This window comes from Antrostomus carolinensis, unplaced genomic scaffold (genome assembly GCF_000700745.2).
Source record: "Antrostomus carolinensis isolate BGI_N321 unplaced genomic scaffold, ASM70074v2 scaffold6212, whole genome shotgun sequence".
Taxonomy (NCBI): Eukaryota; Metazoa; Chordata; class Aves; order Caprimulgiformes; family Caprimulgidae; genus Antrostomus; species Antrostomus carolinensis.
Genome location: NW_010298833.1, coordinates 1 through 20681, shown reverse-complemented (window position 1 = coordinate 20681; position 20681 = coordinate 1). Strand labels below are relative to the sequence as shown.

The following is a 20681-nucleotide window of genomic DNA, read 5'->3' as shown; positions in this document are numbered from 1 at the left end:
AGCAGGAGAAAAAATATTTTTAATATCTTTTAGTATATCTAGAAGGCAAACATCAAAATACAAACACTGCAGCAGCTGTTCAGCTAAAACTGTGTTCTCTGTCAAGTGGTGTTTTTAATGAAGTGTGAATTACTTTAATATATCTCACAGCCTGTCTACATAAAACTTCTGGTGAATTGAAGTAACAGTAATTTCACTTTTATTTTACACTTAGAAATGTATTGTCTCTCAGGTAATTTGTATTCCATACAGGTAAAACAAGGCAAACAATATTGGTTCCAAGCAATACTTTAAGTTTTCTTACAATATTTTTTGTGTTCCATTAATTCTTTTCTAGTTTATTTTTGTTTTGTCCTAATATTATTTGGCTTTGCAAATCTTTAAGTAACGTGTATTTATAAAATAAAACTTCTCAGAGGTGACAGCAAGAAATAAGTGTTAGATTATCATCCCTGCATCACCCCTTTGTCTTCACTGCCTGCAGATGAGGATGTTTGCTGCCCAGGGGGTCAGCCTCCAGCCCCTTCCTCTGTCCCCGGCAGTCCTCCACATAGGATCAACAAAACAGAACCAAGCTCCCATGTTTCCTCAGCAAATCTCCACCCTCACTAATGCTGAGAGAGGAGGGAGGTAGGACTGGCAGGTGGGAGTCTCTCTCTTCCAACCACCTGAGTGGCACAAAGGATGAGTGAAATGGAGGGAGGAGAGAGTGAGTTGGCCATCTCCCAGCTATGCTCCATCTTCTTTCTCTGGAAGAGCCATCTGCTGCTGCAGACCAGTACAATTAACCCTATAACTCAGTTGACATGGCAGAAAATAACAGTTGGAACTGATTAGACCAGAGGTTCCACTAGGAGAATAGCCTGCCTCTGATACTGTTCAAAAGCAGATATATGAGGGAGAACAGAGAGAACATGCTTTGATAATTCCTTCTTAATATACTCTCAATTTCAGTCCATTTTCAGTTCAATTAATTCCTCTTCCATCAATCTATTCACTCTCTCCGTAAACTCATCTAAATTTTCAGCATCTACAATGTCCTGTGGCCCGTGGTTCAATTGCCTGTTCATGAAGAACTCTCTGCTTCTGTCTAAAGCCCCTCCTTTTTTATAATCATAATAGATAATAATAATTTCTAATTATTTCTTGATTCCTTTACTAATTGTTTCTAATAAACTTTTAATTTGTTTTTCTTTTAATTGCTGCTGGATAGTGAGTTTATCTTTTGAGAGCTATGTTGTAGCCCCCAGCATCTCACTCCTGTGATCACTAATGGTCACTCTGAAGCCCATCATTTTCTGTTACTTTTTTCCAATATGTATCACTCTGGGCTGTGTTCTCCCTAACCCCTCTTTCAGGACTTGTAACTACTTAATTTATCTTTTCAAGGATCGTGGCTTCTGGGTTTGCCTTATAGCCTTTGATGATGGTCTTTGTTGAAAGCCTTTTGGAAATGAAAGTAGGCTCTATCAAGAGGGCCACATTTATCTGTACTTGTTGAGCCTTTCAGGGGTTGCAGTAAGTTTTGCAACAGTCTCCCTTAAGAGCAGCCCTGTGATTCTTTTCCATCCAAACATATTTTTCCATGTGCCCAGTAAATCTGCTCCTTACTGTAGTTATGACTAACTTCCCTGGTACAGGCATACTAGTTTATAAATCCCCCATTCTTTCATGGTACCCTTTTTTAAAAATATATATTTTTGACATTTTTTTAGTCCTCCAGTTCTAAAGCAGCCATAAACAACATGGTATGCACAGATGTTAATTCAGAAAATTAATCACTGAGTTCCCTTAGGCCCTTTGGAGGAATACTTTGTGATCCTGCTGACTTGTTACTGTAACAAGCAAATACTGAATATGCTGAGGTTTCAGAGTTTAAATTTGGCAGCCATGAAGTCTGATGGCTTGATGGTGGCTGCTCACGACTTGGCTGCACGTTGTCCTGGTTTTGCTAGGTTAGAGGTACTTTGCTGGGTAAAAAGCTGTCTGGATGGCCAAGCCCAAAGAGTGTTGGTGAATGGAGTTAAAATCAGTTCGTAGCCAGTTACAAGTGGTGTTCCCCAGGGTTCAGTATTGGGGACAGCTCTGTTTAATATCTTTATCAATGATCTGGATGAGGGGATTGAGTGCACCCTCAGTAGGGTTGCAGATGACAAAGTTGGGCAGGAGTGTTGATCTTATTGAGGTTAGAAAAGCTCTGCAGATGGATCTGGACAGGCTGGATCAATGGGCCAAGATCATTTGTGTGAGGTTCAGCAAGGCTCAGTGCTGGGTCCTGCACTTGGGTCACAACAACCGTATCAATGCCAGCAGTGTGCCCAGGTGGGCAAGAAGGCCAGTATCATCCTTGCTTATGTCAGTAATAGCGTGGCCAGCAGGAGTAGGGAACTGATCATGCCCCTGTACTCGGCACTGGTGAGGCCACACCTCAGATACTGTGTTCAGTTTTGGGCCCCTCACTACAAGAAGGACATTGAGGTGCTGGAGCTGGAGAAGGGTACACAGAGCTGGGGAAGGGTCTGGAGAACAGGTCTGATGAGCAGCGGCTGAGGGAACTGGGGTTGTTTAGTCTGGAGAAGAGGAGGCTGAGGGGAGACCTTATCGCTCTCTACAGCTACCCGAAAGGAGGGTGGAGAGGGGTGGGTGTTGGTCGCTTCTCCCAAGAAACAAGTGATAGGGCAAGAGACAATGACCTAACACTGCGCCAGGGGAGGTTTAGATTGGAAAAATTTCTTCATCAAAAGGGTTGTCAAGAATTGGAACAGGCTTCCCAGAGAAGTGGTTGAGTCACCATCCCTGGAGGTATTTTAAAGATGTGTAGATGTGGTGTTTAGAGACATGGTTTAGTGGTGGACTTAGCAATGTTGCGTTTATCATTGGACTCAATGACCTTAAAGGTCTTTGGCAACCTAAGTGATTCAATTATTCTAAGAAAGGATTATTGCATACTAAGAAAGCAGGAACATGCACTAGATCCTCATATTTAGAGGAAGAGACCTAGGACTAAAGAAACACTTGCAAATTTGGAAAATCTGTAACTGACAGTTTCAGTACCAGCTTTATTTACCTTTAAACTAGAGTGTGTATTTATGATAGTCTATAATTACCTGATCAGATAGTGTTGTGGGTTTTTGCTTCTTTTTCCCATTCAACCTCCTCCTTAGTGCACAAGGATCAGCATAGGAGGAGGGCAGTATCTGGCTGTGCAAGAAACTGAAAACCTACTGATTTCCAGACTTTCCAGGTGTTGTATTTTGCAACCTGAATGTTGGGGTTTTTTTTCATTACATCATATTTGTATTTAGTTCCTTTAAGCTTTCAGAAAACAGTGCTGCAAATTTAAACCTCTTCTGCTTTTCCAATTGTGGTATTGTGGATTGTAAATGTGGTTGCTTTTTTCAAAACCATCTTCCCTTGTATTCTTGAGAAGACTTTTCCAAGCATAACTACCTAATTTATTTGCTGTCCTAGATGTGGATTTTCTGGATCTACTGATTGATATATATATTATTGTCTAAGGTGTTCCTGCATGTGTTTGTTATCAGCAGCATTATTGACATGGTCTTAATTACTTGTTAATTGTCCGTTGTCTTAGTGGTCCATTGACTTTTAAAAAACACTTCAATACAGCCATTTTAAAATTAACGTTTATTTTGGTGTCTGTCATTAATGCTCTGCTCACTCTTTATATTACTTCTTTTTGTTACTTATTTTTAAAAGCCTTTCTAGTTCCTACTTTTTTAATATAATTAACTCATCCTGCCCCTCTGCTTCTTCTCCTTTTGCTCTGTTGATTTCTTCATTTCTCATCCAGCTTTGTCTTAACCTCCAGTCCTCTCAGCAGTGTCTTAAGAAATTATATTGACTGCTTCCTTTCATTTTTATTTTTCAAAGGAACTGTAGTCTGTTGCACTTTATTTCTAATCTTTCAAGGGCTAGTCTCCTATTTTGCTGCAGAGACACTCACTGTTGGCTCCCACTACATTATGTTCCCAGTTTTCTGAAAAAAAAAAAACAAACAAAAAAATTCAATATTGTATTTTTCACATCAAATGGGTTATATTTGTACACTTAGCCTTGAGTCGAATCTCTCTGCACTTCGTAGTTAAATGTTAGTTGGAACTGTAAATGTGTAATTCAGTAGCTCACTACCTTAAAACTTACTTGGTAGTATTTTTAATCAAAATTAGTAAAGTGCTTTAAAGTTTGGTTAGGTAAGGCTTAAGTACAAATGTTAATAGCTTATAGACAGTGTCATGAATTTCTACATACATATTTTCAGCGATGATCAGCAGTCATTTAACCTATTGGGCTTCCCTTCCATCTAATTCATTTAACCTCTGTGTACCCTGAGAATGCTGTGATAGATGGATTTGTCACTCAGGAGATATCTAATGAGTTTTAAGCTCACTGAAAGTATAACAAATTGATCTGAAAGTTGGTGCAGGAATTTTTCTACTCTTCTCCAGTCTTGATGTTCAGAGGTGCAATTCCCCTCTGCAATTTTTGTTATTTTTTTACTTTTGTGATTTTACATGAACATTTTACATTAACTTTCAGATAACTTAGGGATCTTTGGTGGAAGTATTTTGGCATATAATACCTACAGTCAATATCTTGTTCCATTTCAAGCTCCACTGTGTAGATGGCATTCTTACTGTTGACTTCCCTTTGATACACAGCCTGGGAGTGTTAGCTAGCTGGTACTTCATATGGAGCATCACTTCTGTGTCATTGTATGTGTGTTTGCATGCTTCTTGTATAAAGATACAGGGTTTTAAGCATGTTTAATAACCTCCTCCTGTTCTTACAAAACTGCCCATCAGTGAATGTTTCCAGTAGTAATGAAAAGTGGAGAGTCCTTACTCTGACAACTTCAGTGACATCTTGTTTAGAAATAATTCTTGTTGATAGCCTATAACAACATCCTCACGGAAGAAGGGAGTGAGTTTCTTCATAGTTCTTCACGATAGGTAATATAAATCATTATTGTATCTGCTGTTAAGTTTTGAAAAAGGAAAGCTTGCTCTTAGAAGTCTGGTTCTTTCATCTACTTGGTTTTTAGTTAATGTATTCTTTTTGTAACCTTTTTATCATTTCATGGGACTGTGTAAAGCAGTTCAGGAAAAGCAGGTTAATAGAAGAATATAGACTCTAAACTGTTCTAAAAGATGTGGGTTTTGGTCCCAGTGGAGACTGACACTCCAGCCTACTTACTGTAGCTGGAATGTATTGATTTTCTTCTCCCCCGTTTTAGCTGCACCACTGAATTAGGTATTGTGAAGCGTCTTTCCCTGTGAAGAGAGGAAAAACTGTCATGAACTTTTTCACCCTAACAGTACAGCATTTCAAACTAAACACGAATGGAAAAGTCTGTAAAGACTCTTAAAAACCTCGTAACTCAGCTCCCCACTCTCACTTCTTCCCCTCCAACAGCTGTTCCACCAACCCTGAGAAAGTACGATAGACAATTGTAAGAAATACGTTTTTAAATCTTTCTTCATTAAGAACAACAACAATAATAATAGTAAAAATCTGTGAAAGCAATGCATTCCTGTGGCATGATCTCCTAAGGTTAGGAAAGTGGTCTTGTTCGGGTTTTCAGCAAGATGTTCAGTTACTGTTATAATTGGCTGATGAGTAGGTTTGGACCTAACCAGAATGCCAGTGTTCGATTTCGCAGTGTCCTCTGTGAAGATATGTCACCATTTACCCTGGCTTTAGTGACAATTTTCTAAAAAGGAAACTCGTGGGAAATCATTATGCTGTTTATATATCTCCCTTGTTGGAGAGCATTATCCTGTGATATTTTAGCACTGTTTTCCACTGCATGATGGCATCTAGCTAAGGTTAAGGCAGAACAAGTCCCTTTGCAATTTTGTGACTATCTTTTACTTGCTGAAGGAGAAAAGATAACCAACAATTAAGAATTTCAGATGTCACTGAAAGAACATGTGCGTCTAATCAATTACATCCTTAGGGAATAGGATTTTATGAAACTGATAAGGTAGAAAAGTTGGGACTTTTGTGATTTGTGTTACATAATAATAATTGCACCCTTTCGATGAAAAAGACATTTCTGCTGATGTAAACATCAGGCTTTCCCTTGTGGTTTTGGTTTGGCTTTTTTTTTTTCCTGAAACATGGAGTAGTTTATTAAAGTGTGACAGTAACAGATAAACACCCTTTACGATTTTCTAAGAAAATACGGCGCTTATACTCTTAGTTCAGCTGAAATCAATGAGTTTGAAAAATGTATTTCTGGAGTCACTTCCCAAATCACTTACCAGAGGTTGTGTTAGGTGTTTTAGTTTTGGGGTTTTTTATTTATTGTAGGAAGGAAATACACATAATGGTTGTTTTTTTTCTTAAATTTGTCTACCTAGCATTCTGGGGCCCATATCTGAAACTCATTGTTATGATCTTGGTAGAATTCAGATGTATTAGTAATTCACATCACTAACAAACTAATTGTGAGATTTTATTTCTTTGAAAATATATATCCTTAAGTTTCTAATTGCAGAGCAAACAAGGTAGTAGTCATACTTTTTGTCTTATACTCACTTGAACAAAAGCTACGGTTGAGCACATTACATCACAAATTATAGATAGTGGTTTAGAGACTTTACCTGCTGGCTCTTTTTCTGCTCAGCCATTATTTAATGATCATCAAGTTTGCAAAATATGTATTTCTTACAAGTTTTCAGTGAGAAGTGAATGATCTGTTGTGTTATGGGTTGTTCCAGGTAAATTAAGCCAATTATGATAAAATTTATTTCTGATTTAAGAGTATTTTTTTGAACAACTTAAATAGGAAGTTGAGAGTGCTTTCGTTTTTCTCTGGGCATCTGCTTTGGGCCACCACCAGAGGTAGGAAATGCAGCTAGATGGACACACCTAATCCACTGTGGCTGCCTTTTTTTTTTTCTCCTCAGTGTTTTTTTTCCTCTTTCTTCTGTTTTCTACCATGTATATTAAATGGTTGGATTATAGGCTGCCCCTTATTTCTACGGAAGACAACAAAGTCAAGCCAGAAGATAATGTACCCCCTTATTAGTATAATTAAATGTACCTTCATTTATTTTTTAATTCCTTAAAATGCATGTCACATTACACTAAATCAGTTGAAAAACCCTCCTTTGTTCAATGCAGCCATTCCTCCCTCCGTAAAATTCTGGAAATGACAAAATTCCTAATCAACAGAGGCAGCATCCAAAATACAGTGCAGTGCAAAATCGCCTTTCCTTCTCTGCAAATTCTACATTTTCAAGTTTATTGATCACCAAAGCAGAGTTATTGGCAGTTAACAAACTACATGGATTAACACACTAGAACAGATGCTGTTTACTTACATCTTTTGTGAAATGTATTTGGTTGGGGCAGGTTAGTAGGGCTTGGGTTGACTTGATGTATGTCATGAAAAAAAAAAAAGAAATGGAATGAGATATTAACATGGAGTGAGTGAAATAGAAACAGATAGGTTTGTAAGAGCTGTCGGGAGTTTTCCTTTTATGTATCCTTCTCTTCTTCCCTGAGAATCACTGTTCTGTTCAGCAGCCTCAGCAGGCAGCTCAACTTTTGGAAAAAGCTGTCAGGAGGTGTAAGTATGAGGTTGCATGCAAGCACTGGATGCCCTTAGACATCTTTATACAACTTTTTGCAGGTCTTCATTGCATATAATTAGTAAGATGGTTTTATTTCAGCAAATCATACACATTGTTATGCAATTCACACACCTTCTGAATATGCATCCACCTCCAGCCCTCCTTCAGTGCATAACCTGAATGCAGAACAAGATAATTTTTGCAGCAGCAGAGTGCTGATTTTGCAGAATGCAAATGAAGTGGCATTTTTTAATGCAGCATCTTCATATAGAGGTGAACTGAAAGGCTTAAAGCTTGCCAACATTTCAGACCTCCCTGTTTCTTACATCCATTAAAATCTAGACCAGAAAAGTTCAAAAGCTGCATTTTTCCCTGTTCTTTTTTTTCAAACTTGTTAGTAATGGCCTCAGCTGTTGAAGAAATGTAGCCTCTCAATTCAGGTTTGCAGATGTAACATAAAGAAAAGAGCCAGATCTCAAATATCTTTGTTTTCAAATGTGTTTCTCTCTTAAGTCTATGCACATCTCTAATTTTTACACTAACTGGGTTTTCACTACACAAATAACCAAATTATTTGCTATAAAACCTGCTATAAAATCCAGATGACCTCTAGATGTCTCTTCCAACCTAATTTTTTTGTGATCCTCTTATCTTCTCCCTACCATTGCATCTCCCTAGTGACACTATAATGTAAAAGAGTCCACATGCAGGAATAAGTTACCTCCTGAGAGCGTAAATAAAGTGATGTTTCTTCTCGTCACTGGTCTTGTTTTTTCTCTAGGTTAGTTTCTTCTAACATAGAGTGTGAGAATGAACAGGATGAACGTGAAGAGCTTTACTTGTATAAGTCATTTTATTTATAAATGTAGTGAAGTTTCTTCCACACATACCTTCACTCCGGATCAGACCTTTATGAAGAAAAGCTTTTTAAGGGAGAGCTTGTGGCTTTCATTTGCATGTGAAGTATATGTGTTATCAGAATGCATGGCAGTATGAACAGTAAATTAACAGAGGCTTACTCTTTCAGGTGAGACATTTGTTGAATTTAGGAACTGTTTTGTTTGCCTCATGAAAATTAGAGATCAACGATAATTTTTGGTCTGCCTCTATGAAACTGTCAGAGATCTGTTTCCTTTAAAAGTCATTCTTTCATGATGAACGTGCACCTGAGCATCTCATTTACTTGCTACATGTTTTTAAGTGTACTTGTAATTAACTTACTGAAAATTGTAAATCATCTCATCAATGGAAAAAACAAAGGAGAATGGAGTCTGGCCATTATGTCATTGCAGTGGAAGAATGTGGCAGGTTTAGTCAGCAGGTCTTTGGTCAGAGCTTTGTCATTAGGAGTCACAGCACAGATATAAGGAGTATGTTGAAAGCTGATCTGTCAAGCCAAACAAAGGGTTTCCCTTGTTAGCATTTACCAAGGCATGCATTAATAAAATTGTACAAAGTGGAGACTTCCTTTTTCCACTGATGTGCCAGACAGGAGTCTTCTGTGAGGTGGACGTGAAAGCACTGAGCTGTAGCTGCTTTATTTTATATTTTAAATAAACAGAATTTTATTCACAAATGAGCGTGCCAATAACTTAGTGCCAGAATCAGACATCTCTGCTTGAGAGGCATCTAGCTTGGCACCAGTGATGGCAGGTGAAAAAGAATGTAGTAGCATAAGATGAATGTATTTATATGTCATTCATTAAGAACTGTGGTTTTCCTATTTGAAGCACTCCAAAATAGGTGTAAAAAAATTGGAGAACTGAAAAGTGTCACAAGTGGGAAATGTTTTGGTAGCTTAAATACAAGTGTACAGTATCTAAAATATAAAAAAATCTCGGGGTCTCTATTGTGCTTTTTTTTCTTTTTTTTTACAGACAGTCATTTTAGAAAATGAAGAGCTCCCTAAAATATTTCTCGATTTCCTGAACGTTCGCCATGTACCTACCTTGCCAAAAGCAGAAAGCTGTGGGTAAGCCCTCATTTTCTGAAAAATATGTGGAGGCCAAAAGGCCCATATCCACTCAGTGCTGATGCAATTCCATTGACTTAAAATGGTCTTACTGCCAACTCTAACGCTGTAAAATAAATGGGCATTAGGTTCATGTTAAGTATGTTTATATATCCCCAAAAGGTGGTAAAATAAATCCAGCCTGTTCAAAGATAGAAGTGAGGTTTAACGTAATATTCTTGGAAAGCAAATGGGAGTTTAGATGAGAAAAGTGTGATTTTCTCATCAATCTTGAAGTATCTACTGAAATGAATTTTGTAACATATTCGTAAACACTCACTAAATTTGCATAGAAAGCCTTTGCGTGTGTTTTATGGTCATAGTACCTGGACAAAATAGAAGTTCATTCTATGATCATTTTATGTCTCCCTCTGTGTGTTTGAAAATTGAGTCTTCCACCTTTCTGATGACATCTACCCTGATGGCCTCATTGCCCTTCCCCTGGGAGGGTTCTTGATCAGGGTGGGTGAAGGGGATCTTAGTATGTTTACGATGAGTGTAATGACCAGAGAAATACCCAAAACAGTGTAATTGGAAGCTCTGTTACCATCTGCAGCTGTGGGGTTTGTAGGGAGAATAATTTTTTTCACTGTGCAAGCTGACATAGTTGGAAAGTCAAGCAGTGCTACCAGAATTTACTCCCCAGAAAGCTATGTGGCCCTCTTCCACTTTAGAGAAGGCTATGTGGATCTGTGGTGGAGAGGAGGCAAGTTGAAAAAAGCAGAAGTAATTTTGAAGCTGTCTTACACTCTGAGGTGTCTATGGCCCAGGGCAGTCTCCAGAGTGATTCAGAAGCTAACAGACTTGTAGTTTTCACTTGTAGTTAATGACATCAGCCAGTACCCTTGGTGGGACTGTACCCCATCACTTCATAGATAGATAGCTGTGCTTGTGAATCTGTTAGAGTAAAAAGGATGCTGTCGTTTCCAAGTAGGAGTGGTTGTAAAATGATACGATCTCCAATATTCATTTCATCACACTGCACTATGCAGCTACTGACCAGGAAAAGATTGCTTCCCTTGATGATTCTTAAAGGTTTGTTTGGGTTTTTTTATTGTAGAGTTAATTTTGTTGTAACCAAAGTTTCCTCTCACTTTACTTGCAGCTCTTTTGATGAAACTGAATCTGAAGAATCAAGGTGAGCTTGATTCCTATTCTAGGACATCAGATTAATAAACTACTTGAAATTATTGTTGTTTACTGTATTTGTTCCTTGCAATTGACAAAATAGCTGTAGCTTAGCATTAAAACTAGATGTGTTTGTTAAATATTATGGCTAGTTTCATCAGCTGTGCTAGATCCATCCATTTGTAGCGTGAATTCAGCATCCTTACACTTGTATTGAGAAATTCCTTACAAAACCCTAATAGAATACTGCTATCTCTGAAATATTTCTGGGAATATTTTTTACCCATTGAAGTGTATTTTTTGTAGCAAGAAGATTTAGCAGAAGGAATTAGAGGTTTGGGTTTGGTTCTCTCCTATGCATTTGATAGAGCTTTTTATGTATCTGATTGCACTACTGGGCACATGTATGTACAAAGCAGAGCAGAGAAGGCTGGTGCTGGCTGGAGAAGGATGGCTGACCAAGGTGGGAGACAGCCCTGTGAGGGACTCCCAAGGACTATTTCTCCATGGGTGAGGTGTACAGCAACCACTTTGGGGGCTGGAAAATCATGGTGAAATTTCAAGTCTGTTTGGTAGCCTGAAGAACCTGTAGACCATGGAGCCTGGTTGTAGGTGATTTTGTAGCCTGCATTACACCAAGTACCAGGGAGCAGAGCACGATCAGGAGGTCTCAAAGCCAGCTGCAAGCCACCCGCCTTGGATGCAGCCCCTTCACCTCCAACTTCACGTTGATGGTTTCACTGTGTGGCCGAGGAACGGCAAGCTTTGCTTCCCAGGGTGGAACCTGCCCTTCCTGGGCAGCACTGGTGTGCAGAAACGTACCAGCGCGGCTCCTGCACTGCTCGACCACCTCACTTTATCAAAGCTAGTTTGTAGAATATTCTGTTTGCTGTCCCTTGATACTGACATCCCTGTTCTTGACCTTTCCAGCAAACTGTCCCACCAGCCTGTGCTGCTGTTCCTAAGGGATCCATATGTCTTGCCTAAAGCCAACGGTAATCAAACCTGTCATCTGTTAACATTGCTTTACTGAGCTGACCTGGCATCGCATAAACCACATTATTACTAATACTGGCCTAGTCAAATGACACTGGTCCAAAGTCTAATAACCTGCCAATAAAACAATAGTCCTTGTGTAAGAAACCATTAAAACACTAAGTGGGGTGGGTGATTTATAAAAGGGTGGAATTTTCTCTCCCAGTTGTTTTCTCAGGCAAACCTACTGAGAATTCAAATCAAAAGATGAACAACATTGCTTTTCTTTTCTTGTTGACCCTTTGGGCTATTTTGCATGAAGGATCTGAACTTAGAGGCACAGTCCTTTGTAAGTGTTTTTTCCCTAAACACCAGTCGATATACTGCAAGCATGTTTGTATTTCCATTTGGGTTATTACTATTTCTTATCATTTATAACCTCTAGAGCTCTTTAGGCAAAAAAAAAAATGTATACTTGAAGTATAATTGATGTGTTTCACAGGACATTTATGTTAGCTTTCATCTCTTAATACATGGTTCAAAAGAGTGTTTGAAATAACTTGTTATAAACCCCTCTTGTTTTTTATAAAAAGTTCTTTGCGTTATTAATTCAGAGAACTTACCCTCTGTCTTACATTAAATGCGTGCAGGAAACAAAATTTTTAGCAGTGTGTTCCTCCTGGTTTTGTCATTTTACTTGTTTGAACTATTACTTCTATTAAATTTTGTATTAAAATTGTAATACACTTTCAAAGGAGAATTTTCTCCCAGAGCTGCAAATTTTATTTTTTTTTTTCTTAATGTGGCATTTTGTTCGGTTTTACAAAATACTGTGTTAAAATCAAGAGTCAGGTTCTTGAGCTGCCTGGAAAATAATGAAATTTGTAAGAGTAAATTTAGGAAAGAACACTTGTTTGCTTGAAGCCAGAGATTTTCTCAAGATGAATATCTTGAGATGTATATCTGCAGGAAGGGCGTAAAGAAGACAAAGCCAGGGTCTTTTTAGTGGTGCCCAGTAGCAGGACAAGAACATCAGGAGCATCAGGAAACACTTTGTCACTGTGAGGGTGACTGAGCACTGATACAGGTTTCCCAGAATGGTGATAGTTTCCAACCCAGGAGATACTCAGAAGCCATCTGGACGTGGTCCTGGGCAACTGGCTTGAGCAGGGGGTTTGACCAGATGACCGCCAGTTGTCTCTTCCAGCTGCAACCATTCTGTGATTCTGTTGCTTTTCAAGCTGGTTTTGAAAACAGTAAAGACTAGGCTCATGTATTTTGAGAGGGTTAAATAGTCTTCTCTTTCAGGCAATACCCACTGTAGCTCATAGTGCAGCCCAACAGTATTGACCCTATGGCGTCTTACTGATCTTACAGCTGTAGTTCTAGAGTGAAACAGCGAGTGCAGAGGTCCTATGTGACCGAGGTCCACATTGGAAGACACATTACAGGGTTATTTAGTTTTTACTTTGACTTAGCACTAGTCTGGTCACGTGGACTGAATGCACATTTGAGGCTGGAGTGCAAATCACAAAATTGATAAACAGAAGCACAGTAAGGGGAGATGGTCACTTCATAAGGTCACTCCTGACCAAGACACAACAGTAATGCAGAGGCACCCGCAGAGTTACTTCTGTCTAAAAGTTGGTCCAGATGATGCCTATACTAATATTTAGAGTGAGCCCCACTGCATGTTTTAACCTTACTGTTTAATGCTCCTCTTAATTGCAAACTTGGATTCCTCAAGAGCAGGGTGTATACATCATTTAATTCCATACCATTCCTGAGAGAGAAAATAGATTTCATATACAGTTATCCTGAACAATGAAGACAGTGTTTAATGTTTCCAGCCCATGTGTAAGGTTTTGTTGTAAGACTTCTATTTAAGATTTTGCAGTTCTGTGATGGCACTTGTCTTCCTTCCCTAATGTGTACTCCGAGTAAGGCTAAGCTTCTTATTCTTGAAATCATTAGGAACTTTATAATGAATTTTGTAACTACTCTTACTTAAATTAAGATAAAAGCCTCTTCTAACATGTGAAATCTTTTAATATTAAGTGGGCTTCATTAATGACAACTTAAAGTTGTCTTTAAGTTGTCATTACGACTGAAACAACTGTCACAACAACTGAAACAAAAGGATATTTCAGGCTTTTGCCAAGGCATTTTTTGCAATATTTAGAATGTCATATGGCAGAGGAATATTCTTTGTATCTGAAGATCCTAAAACATCAAATTTATTTGCAAGTTATTATTTAACTTAATGAATTAAAACACAAATTAGAATATGGAATATGAGTTGCAGTTTAAAAAAAGAAGGTAACCAAGTCGTAAGTCTAGAGGCTCTAAGAGTTGACTCAAGTCTATTTAGAAAGAAACAAAGTTCTTACACAGCTACCATTGCCTTCTTGGTTTTTAGTTTGCAGCACAGAGAAATATAGATGAGCTTTCTAAAACTTTCTCTCTCAGATCAGTTCTGACTTGTAAAAAGCAGCCAAGGTTGTTCAAACTATGACCAAAAGTAAGTGTCCATTAGCAAATAACTATTCATTGTATGTGCTCTTTGAAGAAGATGAACTGTGACAGTTGTTTGGATCAGAAGTGGAGTTAGCGTTTCCTGGATACAGGAATGCCTGTGTTAACATCTCCCCATAAAATAGGAAATTGCAGGTTTTTAATTAAATAAATAGTTGTTTCAGGAAAATAATGCTTAAAGAACAATTGCACTGTTACTTGTCTTTTTAAAATACAGTCTTGCCATTATTCTAATGATGGACTTTAAGCATTGGTGAGTTACAAGACAACTTTCCAGGAATAAGATTCACAGTTACAAAACTCATTGATTTTACAACTCACTTTTTCATGATGTATCTAACACAGTCTGAATGCATGAGCACATAACTTTTTGTGTAAGGTGGCCTCTTCTTTTTGAGAGGATGGTAAAAAAAAAATTACGTACTATTTTGAAGAAAAATGAAGGAAAAATCTAAAATGCTGCAAATTGAAAAGCTCAGAAGCTAACAAATGGAATCTCAGATTTACTGTCACTTGTTTGAAAATTGTTCTGCCATTTATCTAAGCCATGTAAGTGTCACAGATCTGCAAGACGGCCTTGGTGTATTTATATATTTAACTTAAATTAACATGCTTGATTTTTTTAAGCAACAAAGCTTCACAGTAAATCTGATGCTATAAAGTTGTATCTTTTTTTTAATCAATACTCATTTTCCTATATATACTATGTGTTATAGAAGAACCAGTAAAAACTGGTTTCTGGAACTGCAGCATTTAATTTAGAAGGAAAGCATCAGATTGCCCTTACAAGTGTCTTTTTAATAAACATTAATGACAACAGCATAGGATTATTCTACCAGGATGATTTGAGATAGCTGAGCTTGCAGGACTTGAGGAATCATTATTGGATTCCAAATATTAACAAGTAATTTGTAATGATGATTTAATATGAAAAGTTGGGGAGAATTATGCATGTATTGTCTATGGTGGAGGTTGCAGTTTGTTAAAGCATCCTAAAATATCTCTGTTTATAACATCTTTAATACACTGGAATCACCTTATTAATACCCATAATAACACCTTCAAGCTAATAAAGATTTATTTTTCTTATTGAGTCCAACTCTACTTTTTGCTCCATGTTTTTACCTTCAAAATGATGTTAGCAAAGAATTAGGAGTAAAATCTAATTCCCACCCACATTAAGTATCTAATTTATCAAGTATCTAATGATTTTTATAAAAGTTGCATCTCCTCTTTTTGAATATGCTGTAGGCTGACAGGGGAAGGAAGGATTTGAGTAGCATGGAAAATTCTGTATGATAAACAGTCTGTCCTTCTTTTCCTAGTGTACTAGCAATTTTAAGATTGTAAGATATGATCAGACATTGTTACTTTTAATACCCAGTGATTTAAGTAAATAAAAACGCAGGAGTTGCTGCATTTGAAAAATGTTTTCAGTTCAGTAATGTACATCCTGCCATTCCTCTGTGTGGATCTAGTACTGTGTTTTATCAGGCAGTTCTTTCATGCTAAATTTAATGTGAAAATTAAGTGCCAGTTTCCTCTACATCTGTGGTAAGAACACAGTAGGGTTTTTTTCCTTCAGATATTACAGGATGACTTTTTGTAACATGTGACATTTTATGTTAATTAGACAGCCTGAAATTTTCCTGCCTCAAATAATAATTTCTGATTGTATAAGCATCCTCAAGTCTCCTCAGTCTAAACATTGCTGTAAACCACAATGGAAAAACAGCTTTGAAGTATTCCCAGTAGCAATCTTGGAATTCCTTCAAGTATATTGAGATTTTGTTAGAAATTGAATTGCCAGTGTAATCCATCTTCCTTGTGAGAAAAGATTCAGATAAAGAGCTGGAGCCTAGCAGCATTAAGTATTAGAACATCCCTTTAAATCAATAAACTACAAATCTGGCAGCGCATTCATGCAATGCCCAGTGCTACACTAAAGTGGCTTTAGTGCTGAAACAGCATTACTAATAGCACATCCCCAGCACGGATAACCGTTGAGTGGTGCAGTAACCCAAACTACACGAGGCCTTACCTCGTTAAGTTTCACAAAAACATTTTTATTGTACTGACACAGATACAAAAGCATAGTATCTTATTTTTCTTTTTTTTTTTTCAGATGACTTTCCAAATGTAGTTATAGAAGGCATTCTACATGGAATATTTTATCCTCATTTACTGCCCAGGTAGAAGTGACGTGTGGCTACAAGAAGCTGAATCAAGTCTCTGAGTCATGTTTAATGGAATTAACAGGAATAAAATTCTGGGATGTGAAAATTACATTCAGAATCAAGAGGCATAACCTCAGTTTAAGGTCAGGTATTTTATCTTTTTAAAGAAAATCAATGTCACTACAATTGCTGCTTTAAAAAGAAAAGATATGGAAACAACAGTATTGAAGTTATTTATACCTTCTATATATTGACATGCTCTAACTATTTAACACTAAAAGCTGAAAGTCATACACTGAATTACACTAACCTTTGAAAATAATTGAAAGCTTTACTAATTATTTCTGTAATTTCTGTCATAAATTACACTAAACGTTTTTGCACCAGGATTTTTCCCAGCACATTACCCATTGCTGGCAGTGGATGGATTAAAAGTGCTGGCATTGAAGGGAGTTTGTGAAAAAATGCCAAAAAAAAAAAAAAAAAAAAAAGGCAAGAAGAAATTGAAAGCTACTTTTTCTTAAATTATTTTGAATCTGCTCCTTAATATCAGGTTGGAAAAGAGCCAGTGCAGATGTATGGAGAGTTTCTATGGGAAAACAATGCTTCCGCATTCTGAAACACATAGCTCTCTCAGGAAATTTTCTAGATTTCAGTTGAAACAATTTTATCTGCCAGGAGGTTTTACATGGCATTTATGCATCTCCATTCAGTTATGACATCTAACCTGTGTGTATGTTTACTCTTCATGTCAACCCGCAGACTGTATTCCATATCTTAACATTTTATAAGTCACAGAGCATATAACTCTGTGGTAAGCTAAAGCAAGAATATGATTACGTAGTAAAATGTTAAAGCTAAAACTGATACGTATGTGTGTGTGTATATATATATATACACACACACACATATATATATATATATTTGTTCAGATTTAACTGGAAATCTATATGTGTGCTACTGGACATTACAAAATAAATTAGTACAATGTGAATGTACCACTTCAGTGGTTTTTTGTGTTTCTGTTCAAACAGGACATTTCTCTGAGCTTGTGTCATCGGAGATGGGTCTCACAGATACTGCCACATAAAGCATAAGAAAATAGCTGGGTGTCTGCTCATTTAAAACTCAGCACCATGCTACCTGAACATGCTAGGCTTATAGAAGTATATGTCTTGGGGGAAAAAATACAGTATAATTGAACAGCCGGTAAGCCAGGCTCATCAGAGCCTTGCACAAAGGCAGTAACAGCAAAGCTAGACTTGAAGAGAAGTCTGATCCTGGAGATGCAGGGTTGCCTCCTCCTGACTACTAAATCTGTTTTAGAGCTGCTTGGGGATGGTGAAAAGCTGTGAATTACATAAAAGGTGAGCTGGTGACTGCAGCGCTTGTTCAGGTAGCAGAACTCTTTACACTGTGTGCAGAATCAACCTCCAGGAAAGATTTCAGCTACTCACAGAAAGCTATTTGGGTGAGGGAGTCTGAGGCATTCCCTCTCTGACTTCCTAACGCTGCTTCCCAGTGCTGCTTTTCAGAGAATTTTACTTTATACAGTTAGTAGAAAAAAAAAGTGAACAGGGGTAACATGGAAGTCTGACTGCCTAGTACTAGGCAAATTTAGAGGCCTTTGACAAGTACTCCTTTAGCTTTGTTTCAAAGAGGACAGTAACCCTTTCACAAGTCTCTGAAAAAAAGCATCAGCATTTACCCTCAGGGGAGGCCACAGAACTGTGGATGGTGCATCAGCGGAAGCACCCCGGAACCTACACCTGGTGTGTCAGGAGGTGAATTGCTGCCCACAGTGTCTTCCTGTTCCCTTGCGAGGAGGGTGCCAGTAGGTACCTACGAGCTCTGTGCTGTGGTGCTCGCTCTGCCCATACACCACTCAAAGCCTGGATACCTCACGTGGGCTCCAGGACACCCTTCAGGAAACCAGTCACTAGGAAGATAAGTGGTGATCTTTCATCAGATGGGCATCGGCTCTTCCATCTTGAGTTCTAAAACACTGGAAACTGAAGGAGAAAAAATCCACATCTCTTTCTTGGGGAGTACTATATAATTCATTAAGGAACCTAACAGCTGTCTCTTAAGTGGTACTTTATGCTGACCTTGTTTAAAAAATACTAGTTAAATTGTCAGCTTAGGAGTTACTTAAGAATCATTACAAAAATAATGCACCTAAAGCTGCATCTCTGACATAGAGCAACACTGTAAGAAAAAGCATTTCAACTTTATCATAAATAACATTAGCTAGGTATTTAAAAATTCACTGTGCTGTAAAACAAGGACTCTTCTGTTTTAATCAGTTTCTAACTGATGATCTTACTTAACAATAGGCAGAGCTGCTCTTTCTTGATTACAGGATTGTATCTGAATACTGTGGTTTTTTGATACACAGCAGGGACTTTATCTAACACATTAAGAGAAATTTACCATCCCTGCTCTATCCTGTTGTGCTGGCTTTGGCTGGGATAGAGTAAATTTTCTTCATAGCAGCTGGTACGGGGCTGTGTTTTGGATTTGTGCTGAAAACAGCGTTGATAACACAGGGATGTTTTAGTTACTGCTGAGCAGTGCTTACACAAGCTTACACTCTGCTTGACACAGAGTCTTTTCTGCTTCTCACACCATCCCGCCAGCGAGGAGGCTGGGGGTGCACAAGGAGATGGAAGGGGACACAGCCGGGACAGCTGATCCCTGCTGACCAAAGGGATGTTTCATACAGCATGACATCATGCTTAGCATATAAAGCTGGAGGCAGAAGGAAGGGGGAACATTTGGAGTGATGTCATTTGTCTTCCCAAGTAACTGTTATGTGTGATGGAGCCCTGCTTTCCTGGAGATGGCTGAACACCTGCCTGCCGATGGGAAGCAGTGAATGAATTCCTTGTTTTGCTTTGCTCATGCATGCAGCTTTTGCTTTACCTATTAAACTGTCTTTATTTCAACCCACGAGTTTTCTCACTTTTACCCGTCTGATTCTCTCCCCTCCCACTGCGGGACAGTGAGCGAGCAGCTGTGTGGGGCTTTGCTGCCAGCTGGGGTTAAACACCACCACCTTACAACCTCATTTCCTGGAAAGCAGCACCTCCTACATATTTTGCAGAATCAACTGAGGTGAGAAAAAAGGCCTTTGGAGGGGGAAATTTAAAAAGCTCTTTATTAAGTATTTATTTGAAATCAAAGTTTATTTATTCAAAACATTTGGGTTTTTTTCTTTATTTTTAAAAATGCTGATAGTGTTACAGAAAGAATTTTCTGTTGAAAAGGCAGAAACAAATACTGCAAAAATTTCCAAAGAGAACAAAATGAGTGTATTTCAAACCTTGAAAAAATAGAAGTACTTCAGATATTTTTCATGAAAAACTTTTCTGCAAGATCTAAGATTTAGTGGGGTCTTGAATTTCAAGGAGTGACAGCTCCACAAAGTTGTTACAGAAATGGTGATATCTTTTAGTGCACTTGGCAAATTGTAAGTATTGTCTAAATATAGCCTCATATGTTTTGAGGAGAAAACACAATGGATAGTTGAGATTGGTCAAAATCAGGCCTTAAAGAAAAGTGATTAAGTTTTACTTTCCATTCTGACTGTTGGTCTCACCAGTCACCTACTTCAACTACAAATGGTTCTTTTACAGCTATTTTGCCACTGTTCACAATCACACAGTCTTGAAGGGGCTGGTCATGTTCATCTGTCTGCTGCAGTTCTATCGAGTGCACCACAGACTGTTTAAAAAAAAGAAAAAAAAAGAGTTCAGTTTATCCAGCTCCAGTGGCTGAAGTCCGGTACCAAGTAAACTGCTAAGTGATTCTAGCGTTACTATTTATTAAGCAACTTCTGAACAAAGATCTTTCCCTGTTGAGTTCTGTGCCACCCTGCAACCCACACACACCTGACAGAAGCACATGGAAGGCTGTTTGCCCTTCTATACAAACTTTCAGCCAACAAAAATATTATGAAATGGCAACTGAAAATATCCTTTCAGCTGATCAACCTAGCACATACAGGGTCTATCTGTAGCCTACGCACAGAAGTGAATCCAGGTATCATAAAGGATGAGCAATAATTATTTTTCTAATCATACAGCCTAACAGTGTTTCAAGAAATCTGATTATGGCTTTTACCTTCAGTATAAGAGACACACAGAGATCTGAAGTGTGGTACCATGCCCTTTAGTCAGAAAGGTACAGGTAAACTAGCGGCCTCATGCCAGGCAACTAATTAAAGTAGTATTGTTAAAGTAGTTAAGA

General features: G+C 38.1%; 1 protein-coding gene across 1 annotated transcript in view; it reads left to right on the top strand.

Annotated features, from left to right (window-relative positions):
• The window catches only part of SNX24 (sorting nexin 24), a gene marked incomplete at its 5' end in the record, with an annotated part of 38431 nt that extends 21982 nt beyond the window's left edge, over positions 1-16449 (top strand). Inside the window, 4 exons of the mRNA XM_010162580.1 lie at positions 9482-9576; positions 10721-10753; positions 11674-11738; positions 16379-16449. Of these exons, the coding sequence (XP_010160882.1) occupies positions 9482-9576; positions 10721-10753; positions 11674-11738; positions 16379-16449 (264 nt within the window). The remainder of the gene's footprint in view (positions 1-9481; positions 9577-10720; positions 10754-11673; positions 11739-16378) is intronic.
• Between the last annotated feature and the right edge of the window lie 4232 nt (positions 16450-20681).